Genomic DNA, 10756 nt, shown 5'->3' with positions numbered 1-10756 from the left:
TGTCGGCAGATTTCAGACGGAGCTGCTGCCGGGGAGTGGCTGCTTCAACCGTTCTCCAGGAGGAAGAGGGCAGCTGCTGCAGCAGGGCTGCATCTTCTATGTCTAATAAGAGCTTTAATTCTTTCTATTGCGGCCGCGTGCAGGAGATGCGGATCCTGTGTGAGAGACGTGCGCGGTGCAGCGCGAGGGAATTATATATATATCTGCGTTCTGCGGTAGGAAGGGCAGTAACGGTCGGATTTGTGTCGCGGTTCCGGACGTTGTTTGGGGGGGGTGGGGGGTTTGGGTCTCTTGCTTAAGACCCGCAGTGGGGAGTACAGAGGGATCAGAGGAGGTCGCGCAAGCAGTCGAGTATCAGAAGGTTCCAGACACGCACTATTACCCCCCACATACACTATCACCCCCGCATACTCACACTATCACCCCCCCATCCTCACACATACACTCACACTATCACCCCCACCTACTCACACACACTATCACCCCCGCATACTCACAGACACACACTCACACTATCACCCCCGCGCACTCACACTATCACCCCCGCATACTCACACAGACACACACACACACTATCACCCCCGCGTACTCACACAGACACACACTATCACCCCCGCATACTCACACAGACACACACACACACACACTATCACCCCCGCGTACTCACACAGACACACACTATCACCCCCGCGTACTCACACAGACACACACTATCACCCCCGCGTACTCACACAGACACGCACTATCACCCCCGCATACTCACACAGACACACACTATCACCCCCGCATACTCACACAGACACACACTATCACCCCCGCATACTCACACAGACACACACAGACACACACTATCACCCCCGCGTACTCACACAGACACACACTATCACCCCCGCATACTCACACAGACACGCACTATCACCCCCGCATACTCACACTAACGTATCAGACCCAAGCACTCACACCACCATCCCCCGACACTCTGACCCCGCACACACGCTAAAATACCCAGACGCGCAAGCCTCGGTCCGGAGGGGCCACCGGTCGGATGCCGCTGCTGCGGGGCGTTCGCTGGGAATAGGAACGGCGGGGGGTTGAATAAAGCGGAATAATCTCAGGAAGCGGATTGTCCTCAGCGGCCGCTCCTCGCTGACGGATGGAAGCGTTCCCGACAGCTTAACTCGTTGTAGCCCTGGGGGGGGGTTTATTTAGTGAATACAAGAGCGGCTTTGGAATCTTTACACCAAAATATTTTGGGCCCCTGGGTTCCGCGTTTAGAACCTGAACTCCTGTCTGCCTCCAAATAATACGATCGGAAAACCAGCAACCGCTCCCCAAAGAGAGAGAGCGAGACCACTATAGACTGCGAGAGAGAGAGAGCGGGGACGCGGCCCACAAACCGAGGGAGGGAGAGAGTAAGAGAGAGCGCGAGGAAGTCTGGGGGTTGCAGATAAAGAGCGGCGAGTTGAAGTCGAAAGGCGAGACTAAAGCGTCCGTCGCCCACCGCGTGCCCTCAACATCCCGATCAGGGGAGCGAGGGCAATATTCACTAAGAGGGGCGGTAATAGACGTACCTGATGGACCCCCCAAGATTCCCTCCTAACCCCCCCCATTCCCCTGAGTCTAGAACATTTGATATTTGTAACGAGTTTGAGCTTTCAGAATAACCGCAGGAAGAGGGAACCCAGCGTCCTGCAGCCTCCGGACCGCCTCTACCCGGGCCCCGGACCGCCTCCACACGGGCCCCGGACCGCCTCCACACGGGCCCCGGACCGCCACCTCGGACCCCGTGGGGTGTTAGAGAAGATCGTTTGTAACCGACCCGCTGTGATCTCCGCTGCGATGCGTTGATGAAGGCGATCGGCCCGCCGAGAGAACGGCCCCTATTGGGCCATCGAGGAACGCGCCATCGAGTCGATCGTCCCCGGGAATCCATCTGGGATAAATCCGGAATCACTCGTCAGGACCACTGCCACACGGTGGTCCGTGCTGTGACTGGTGATGGAGGGTCCGGAGGTCCTCGCTGTGCCCAGTGAGGGAGGGTCCGGTGGTCCGTGCCGTGACCGGTGAGGGAGGGTCCGGTGGTCCTGGGTGAAGCCACGCGGCTCCCGGCCAAAGCGTTAATCCAAACACCGCGCCCGATATAAATAGAGCGTCTCGCGTTACAAAGTATCCGCTGTTTATAATCGCGTCACGCTGCCGAGGCTGTCCAGGGGACGCGAGAGAAACCAAAGAGACTCCGGGCCTCGGCCCCCCGACACGGAAACCATCCCCGCAGCCGGAGGGGGGGGGCTGGTCCAATAAAAAACCAAAGTCACTCATAAAAGTAGAAATGAGTTTATTTACAAAAAGTTATGGCTAAAGTTAAAACATTTACAGCGGGAACCCTAAAAACAGGAGGGGTCCGGGGGGGCAACCGGTACCTACCCTCAGCACTCGGTGGAGCCAGAGACAAGTAACCAAATAACAGCCCCCCTCAGGGGAGACAAGCCCACCCAGAAGCGGCCACTGAGCAGTTCCTCCTCCCCGAAATAGTAGTCGATGCATGTAGAGGCAGCCTCAGTGAGGTAGGTCAGTTGCTGCCGAGCGGAGTTCATGGCGGTCGGCTCGGCGGGCTCTAGACGGCCGTCTCGCAGACCAGCAGCGCGAGGTCTCGCTCCGTCTGGGTCAGCCAGTTGACGTAACTCAGGCAGGCGACGTAGCCGGCGATCTTTTGGGCGATGACCCTGGAGACGGCGGGGGCCGCGGGGGGGCCGGGCACCGGCTGCCCGAGGATGGCGGCGAGGCTGGAACACAAGGCCCGTGCCTGCTGCTGACTCGCCTCGAGGCGCCGGTGCAGAGAGACGGCTCCGGGGTTCAGCTCTTTCTGCCAGGCGAGGACGGCGGCGAACCAGCCGGCCAGAGACGTGAAGGCCGAGAGGCACAGGGGCAGCCGCTTCCACAGCGAGGCCGGGAGGTCGCGGGGGGTCGGCAGGCCGTCCACCGGGGCCGTGGAGTTAAAGCCGGGCGTAGAGAACGGGGGTCCCTGGAAACGGAGCTGCGGAAACAAACGGCGACGCGTTAAAGGAGCGATACGGCGCGCTGCCTTCACCTGCAGGCGGGGAGGAAAAACACGTCGGGGCAAACGCCGGGCCTGCTGCTGCTTTTAGGAGATCGACGTTCCGGACGGGGATAAAACGATCGGGAAAGACTGAGGGGCGCAGCACGGCCGGGACGGGGGGGGCGGACATTTAAATTCATGAAGGAGGAGGAGGAAATCTAACCCTAGAGGGGCAGAGACCGAGATGGAACGGAATTTTACTTTACTGAGAGGGTGGTGGATAAGTGGAACAGCCTCCAAGCAGAGGTGGTAGAGGGTAATCTAAGACAAGACCAACGACTGATTACGGTTCGAGTCTTTACAGACTAGACGGGGGCCGGATGGGGCCGATCCGCCGGCGGGTTCCGCGTTACCGACAGGTTCTGTCCGTATGATCCTCTGACCGGCAGACAGGGGACGAGCGGCCGTAACGTCGTATTTGGCAGACTGCCCCCGGCCGGCATGGGGCGGATGTTAGGATTCGCCCCGGAGGGCAGCCCCGAGGGGGTATTAGTGGTATCCGACTTACGTATTCGCTGACCAAGCCCTCGGACTCCGACTTCAGCAGAAGGACCAGCCGCAGGGCCTGGCGTTTGTCTTCCTTGTCGTCCTCCTGATGGGCGGACGGGATTCCTGCCAAGTGATCCACTGGGGAGGAAAAAGGAGCAGAAACCTGGGGGTTAGCAGGAATTATTCTAGGGTCTCTGCAATCTGCCCCCGCCCGGGGTACTTGTGCTCCGTGGGAACATTTGATGGGAAGCTACAGACGGAATAAAGGGGGCATTTAATGTGAAACCAGCAGAGCTGTGCAGAGGAGCTTGCAATCCGTGCGGTGCTGCTGATGGGGGCAGAGCGAGCTCAGGCAGAATAATTGCCCCATTGTTTCCCTGCCACCTCCCACCGGGGCTGCTGTCCCTCGCTGGACCAGATTCCTGACGGGTTTTAACCACCAACAGCCTGGTTACTGCACCACAGAAACTACCCCACCCGTCTCCCCCCCCCAACGCTACCAATACAGAACCTGCCCCTCCAGTCCTATTACACAACTACCCCCAGCACAACTACCCCCGACACATCCATGTACCGATTACCACTGCAACACCTGCTGCTGCGCTGCTCCTTTACTCACTCTGGAGGTCCCTGTAACTGCCCCACACTCTGTACCCCAGTGCACTTCTGCCCCCACGCTATCGGTTTTACCCCCAGCTCTCACTACACCGGCCCCCCCTCTGCTATTCCAGAACTATCTGCCCCCCGCATCAAACTTAACAAATAATCAGCATTAGTTGCCCCATGCCCTGGAGCCACAGGCAGGAACCAACTGCCCCAATAACCCATGTTACCCTTCGGCAGGGCACTTCCAGCTATGGCTACCACCTCTGCCAGCACACTCCAGTATAACCCCTTTGCTACTCACCTCTCAGCACCTCCATCCCGCTCCGGCTCTGAACGAAAACTCTCCCCCCTCTTACTTTTTAGGACTTATTTATCCTGTAACCCCTCCCCCTTTCCTTTTCTTCTCCTCCCCCTCTCCCGGATTCTCCCGCCCACTCCCAAATTCCCTGGAAGTTTCCTCTCCGCTGCCAGGAATGTCCTTCCCTCCTCCCTCGCCCCAGCCGGGCCCTCCGTTCTCCGTAACCTGCCCCTCTCCTCATTCTAACCCTATTCCCAAGAGCTGACGCTCTAAACTCCGCTGACAGAGAGCGCGACTCACCGGCCGGCGTCTCTTCCCGCTCCGTCTGATCTCTGGAGGCTGCTCCGTTAGTTTTGAAGTCTGTTGACCAGGAGAAGTCGCTGACTCCAAACCCGGCCCTCGAGAGCACCCAGCAGACGCTGTGTGACCCACAGGAGACATCTGAGGAGATCCTGAAATCCCAACAGCGACGCGGAGAATCTTCCATCGTGTGTGCGTGATGTCATAACTTTGGTGCAGTGATGTCATACCTGCGGTGCGGGGACCTGGAAATGAGGCTCTTCGAGTCTCTGGGTGAAACCCAAAGAGATCCCAGAGACCCCGCAATCAGCATAAATCATTCCACAATCCTTTCCTTATTGTAAAGCAGTTTTACTTTACTGAGAGGGTGGTGGATAATTGGAACAGCCTCCCAGCAGAGGTGGTAGCGGGTAATACAGTGAGGGTATTAAACATGCATGGGATAGACATACGGCTCCTGAATCTAAGGCGAGACCAACGACTGATTAAGGTTTGAGTCTTTACAGCAGGAGAAACGGGCGACTAGACGGGGGCCGCCGGGGGCCGATCTGCCGACAGGGGGTTTCCCTTGAGGGCCTGGAACATGCGCCGTTTCAGGCCCGCATGGACCGGCCGGTGGCTGGATGAGGATGATGGGCATTGCCTGAGGTTTTTGACTGCGTGTTTTGAGAGTTTGTGCTGGCTGAGCGTGGCAGGAGTTGTCGTTTTGCATTCAGGAAGCTGTAGGTTTATACCCCGGGGGTATTTGATTATGTAACGCAGGAAAAGCCACTCTCCCTCCGTCTGTTAACCCCTTCATTGCTCACCAGCAGCTAGAATCTCCTAGCAAGTACGAGCCGTCATATAATCTGCAGGAACCGTATTTCCCATGCATGTTTAATCCCCTCACTGTATTACGCTCTACCACTTCTGCTGGGAGGCTGCTCCACTTATCCACCACCCTCTCAGTAAATTAAAACTTCCTTCTATTGCATCTCAGCCTCTGATCCTCAAGACTTTTATCCTCCTTTGCAATAAACTTCCCTCCTACACCTCATGTATTTAAGTTTATCCCCCCCCATCTCCCCCTCTCTTCTTTTGACGTCCCAAGTGCGTTCTTTGATATTTATCAACGTGAAATCTTCGGGTTTTACCGCATTTACCGGATTCCAGGCTGAAGGAGAACATTTTTTCTTGCGCCAAATAAAAGGCTTTGGGGCAAAAAACACAAAAAAGAAGCTTTTATTTTTTCTTGAGGCTCCAGACCTCCTTAAAGCGAAACGGAGTGATTGGAAACGAGCCGGAGCGGCCTCTCCTCGCCGAATCCTCCGAGCCTTCGCTCCGCTCGCAGACGGACACCAAGTCTTACATTTATTATTTCATGTTTTCTTGATCTGTAAATATTTACACCTCTGAGAAGAGAGAGGGGGAGAGGAGAGGGGAGGCAGGAGAGGGGGGGCTGGCATGGGGAGGGAGGAGGAGAGAAGAAAGAGAGGGGATGGGAGGAGGGGAGACAGTTAAATGCATAACGGACGGGAGGGAATTATTTTAAAGGAGGAGAACAGAGAGCGGATTCTAATGCTAGAGGATCGGAGGCTGAGATGGAAGGAAGTTTTACTTTACTGAGTGGGTGGTGGATAAGTGGAGCAGCCTCCCAGCAGAGCTGGTAGAGGGTAATACAGTGAGGGTATTAAACACGCATAGGATATACATACGGCTCCTGAATCTGAGGAGAGCAGCCATGTGGAGGGAGGAGCGCCGCGGGCTTTTCAGCATTTCAGACGGGTTAATAGCACCTAAGTGTCCTGAGATTAGGAGACTTTACGTGAAGATTTCTCCCGGGGTGACTCCTGAACCAAGGAGCGAGAGGAGCCTCCGTGGCCTCCATCCGAGAAAACCTCCGTCCCCATGGGAGATGCCCGTCGCTAGCTGCGCGGGTGCCATGTTTTGCCTCACATCGCAACGAAGAAGTGCCGGAAGAGGGTAATAAATTAATGTAACGACCCCTTTAAGGGTAAAATAACCGCTTCCTGCGGGAGGAAGTAGATCACCCGGGGGGTGTTTTCTGAGAAGATGCAGCTACGGCAGGAGGTTTCCGGACCCCAGGGGGGGCATCGTGGCACCGGGTCCTCTGACATATCAGATTGCTTCTCTGTCTGGAACCTTTCTGTGCTCCATCGACGAGAAGCTATAGCCGTCATTTACCCTTTAATGCAAATATCTGGGGGGTTCCTTTATATTTACGTGGTTTCTCTTTTAAAAATATATGGGGGTCCTGCAACCCTTTTTACCCTCGTGATCCCCCCCCTTCTCTTTATCTCCCCTCCGCCTTCTCTTTCATCGCCCCTTCTTCTTATCTTTCCCTTCTCTTCCTATCCGTCCCGTTATCTCCCCTTTCTCCTCACCTCTCATCATCTCTCCTCCTTCCTCACAATCTCTCTCTCTCCATCACATACGTTTCTCCCTCTCTTTTTCTGTCTTCTCGGCCCCCGTGGTGGGAGTGCGGGGCCGGTGCCTACAGACTCTCCTTCAGTGTATCCCCACACCCAGCACCCATAGCCGACGCACGCGGTGAGGGAGCGCTGCAGCTCTCCCTCCTATATACCCCGCTACGCCCGTGCAGCAAACACGCAAAACCGTGAAATAAACATTTTATTCGAATATTTTCAATAGAAAAGTGAAAAACAGGGAAACGGCGAGCGGAACCGGCAGAGGGTAACGGAAACCGGCCGGGGGGTCCTGCAATGAACGTCACACAACGGGATTGGCTTTAAACTTTGGGAAGGGAAACCCGGAAGTGGGAATGAAAACTGCTAAAAACATGGAGCGTAACGCTCTAAAAAAATGACGCCGTAAGGGACCGCTTTCCAATGCGAGTGATGAAAAACCCAGATAACTATTTACTCTGAACCTGCCTGCTTTATCCATCTCCTCCTGAGTCAGAATGCAAGGAAGTTTTACCTTACAGAGAGGGAGGTAGATAAGTGGAGCAGCCATCCAGCAGAGGTGGTAGACGGTAATACAGTGAGCGGATTAAACATGCGCGGGATAGACATACGGCTCCTGAATCTAAGACGAGACCAACGACTGATTAAGGTTTGCGTCGTTACAGCAGGAGAAACGGGCGACTAGACGGGGGCCGCGGGGGGCCGGTCTGCCGGCAGCTTCTGGGTTCTGGCTTTCATGGAATTATATTTTAAAGATAAGGCAGCTTCGGAGTAATTTGTGTGACAATCATTACGAGACACGAACGGCCTACACATGGGACGGCTGTGATCGGGGGGCGCGGCGAGACCCCCTCTATCACAATCCCTGGCTAAGAGACAGACAGAGGAATGTCAGAGTGTAAGAGAGCACCAATAGTGTGACCGTCACTGCGCACAAGGGCAGTATCTGACCCCAAAGGCTTACAATCTAACCCTCCAGGTCTGCGATGAGAGGGCCGTCGTGCTTCTTCAGGATGCGATAAACCTTCTCCTTGTCTTCGTTGCTCCAGGAACTGGAATATGAATAGAGCGTCCTCATCTGCTCCTGCGCGGGGCGCACGCTGCGGACGGTCTCGTACTTCTCCTGGTTAATCAGCCCCTCGGACAGCAGATCGTCCAGGACCGGGCTGACCAGAGACATCCTGCTGATGAGAGCCGCTCGGTGCCGGTCCAAAAACGCCTCTGCGGCCAGAAAATGTGCCGTTAATCCTCCTCCTCTCACCCCGTCTCGGTGTCATTTCTAAACCCTGTCACCCTCTCACACCCCTCTATTCTAGAGCCAGATAAGGACCCCCCTGGGCCCCAGAGAGAGACAAACTAAGGCCACACATTAGAGCCCTGCGCGGGACTGCTTTCACGCCCGCCTCCTTATCTGATGTCCCGCAACTTGTTCCCTCACAACGTCTCTTCTCTTGCTCCGCCCAGGAACAAGGTGGAGTCACAAGAAGTGACGTCACATCACGTGAATCCGCCTTGTTCCTGGGCGGAGCAAGATAGGAGACACTTATGGAGCAGCGAGAAGACAGCCTTTCGGGACTGCGCGGGATTACCGGGGCCCGCAGGTACAGTGCCTGACCGCCCGCAAGTTTTTTGGCGGGTCCCGCCTCCCAATGCAGTCCTCTACCACACATCATTAACCATGAGTATCCCTACAGCTGCGGCCCCCAGAGGGCGCTCAGTACAGCCCGGGACCCAATGACAAGGCTTTCTAGGTTTAAATTCTCCTATAGCAGTCTGTCTCCAAATACCCCTCTCTCGTACACTGATCTGCGTCTGTATGCCCCCTGTATACCCCCTCTCATACCCCAGACGATTTCTATAAACCCCTCTGTCTGTTCCCCAGATCATGCCTACCTGCCCCTATATCTTACCCCTGTGGTCCGTGCCCCCGGCAGGTTGGGGTTGTTGATTTGCTCCCTCTGGTGGCATCTGAAGCTCTGTCACTGCGAATCCAAACAACGGGAGACGGTTTCAGCTCTCAATACCTCTGGGATTCAAGTAACCCAGGAGCGGGGCATCTACAATACACCGGGGGGGCTATAGCCTCTCCTTACCCCATGGTCTGCCTTTCAGTGCCCCGGTAATCACCCGGCGTGCTGCCAATACATGCCCCATGTTCTGCCCCTTGTTACCCCAGTGCTGCCCCAGCGCTCCCATTAGACGCCCCATATGTGTACCTTGTTTGAGTGCTTCCCTCAGTCGCTCGGCTGCGTCCATCTCTTGTATCTCCTCCAGCACCATGAGGGCCACCTGGACCCCGTAGTCCTTGCCGTAGTGCTTCTTGATGAGCTCCGCCACACCCCTCTCGTCTGCCTTTTCCAGCCGGTTCCTCGGGATCACTCTGTACGGTTGCTGGATCTGCGGAAAATCATTCAGCTTCCTCCGGAACCTCTGGAATCCTTCACTCCCCAGATTTTCCAGACACCATGCCAACTCATCCACCACGGTGCCAACCATCGCGCCCGCTTCTTTTCTCTGCTTTGCTCAGCACTGCATACACTACTATTTACAATACCCCACCCCAAGTTAGTAAAGATGAACTCTCGACTGACCTCCTCCCTTTAAGGAAGTCACGTGATTTTCTAGAAATAGTAAATATCTGAAGCTTCCTTCTCCCATTTTCAGCCGGAGCTCAATTCAGGCAGGTGTCCCATTTAAAGGGACAGTACGCCCAGTGACCCCACACACTTTAATGTAGATAGATTACCTCTCCGGCCAACGGCTCCTCCACACGATGCCTGTATTGCCCCCTCCTCCAGCTTCGCTTCCCCTCCTCCAGCTTCGCTTCCCCTCCTCCTCTCTCCCCCCCCAGGGGGTGTCTCGCTCTCTCTGTGCCAGTGCAGTGAGTGTCTCAGACTCTCTCTCTCTCTCTGTGCCAGTGAGTGGGTCTCGCTGTCTCTCTCTGTGCCAGTGAGTGTCTCTCTCTCTCTGTGCCAGTGAGTGTCTTGCTTTGTCTCTCTCTGTTCCAGTGAGTGCGTCTCTTGCGCCTCCGCTGAACTCTCCTGCACATCATTTTTTAGTGAATAGACTCATTTGTTATAGACTAAATGCCACGTCTGTAATTGAGATCTTCACAATGTATATGAGAATGTGATAAAATAAAGCAACAGCTGTATATGTTTCAAAATAATAGTAATAATAATAATATATGTTCACAAATAATTAAATGAACAGAACGCATGTAATATATCTGGAATTGCAATAAAAAATCAGGTTCTTTTCTTTAAATAGATGTTTATACTCTTTTCTTCTTCTTCTACAGTCTATCTCAACCACTCACAAAACATTAACTTTTTAGTGACGTGGGTAGATTAATAGATTACGTCCTCCTGGAGGCGTCTTTTTGGAATAGGAGCCAGGCATAAACTGTTGCCCACAGAGTGTTGTGCAGCGGAAAAGTCCAAAGGTAGTGGGAACAGCTCAGCTGTGTGCGTCGGACCGCCGTACACAAGGGAGAATATCCAAGAAAGGCTCCATTGGCTGTGTCTTTCTCCTGCTCAG

General features: G+C 54.8%; 2 protein-coding genes across 2 annotated transcripts; both read right to left on the bottom strand.

Moving 5' to 3' along the window:
* Positions 1-2318: 2318 nt before the first annotated feature.
* On the bottom strand, positions 2319-4538 carry CTF1 (cardiotrophin 1). Its single transcript, XM_053470603.1, has 3 exons — positions 4494-4538; positions 3606-3724; positions 2319-3034 (listed from the first exon to the last, which is right to left on the bottom strand). The coding sequence occupies exons 1-3, from the start codon at positions 4507-4509 to the stop codon at positions 2615-2617; spliced, it is 555 nt and encodes a 184-aa protein (XP_053326578.1). The 5' UTR covers positions 4510-4538; the 3' UTR covers positions 2319-2614.
* A 3433-nt stretch (positions 4539-7971) lies between these two features.
* Positions 7972-9740, bottom strand: PYCARD (PYD and CARD domain containing). The gene is made up of 3 exons (XM_053470598.1): positions 9433-9740; positions 9127-9198; positions 7972-8437 (listed from the first exon to the last, which is right to left on the bottom strand). Exons 1-3 carry the CDS (start codon positions 9710-9712, stop codon positions 8184-8186), a joined length of 606 nt encoding a protein of 201 aa, XP_053326573.1. The 5' UTR covers positions 9713-9740; the 3' UTR covers positions 7972-8183.
* Positions 9741-10756: the final 1016 nt, after the last annotated feature.

This window comes from Spea bombifrons, chromosome 7 (genome assembly GCF_027358695.1).
Source record: "Spea bombifrons isolate aSpeBom1 chromosome 7, aSpeBom1.2.pri, whole genome shotgun sequence".
Lineage (NCBI taxonomy): Eukaryota > Metazoa > Chordata > Amphibia > Anura > Pelobatidae > Spea > Spea bombifrons.
The sequence above is the reverse complement of the archived record's forward strand: the minus strand, read 5'-3'. Positions and strand labels throughout refer to the sequence as shown.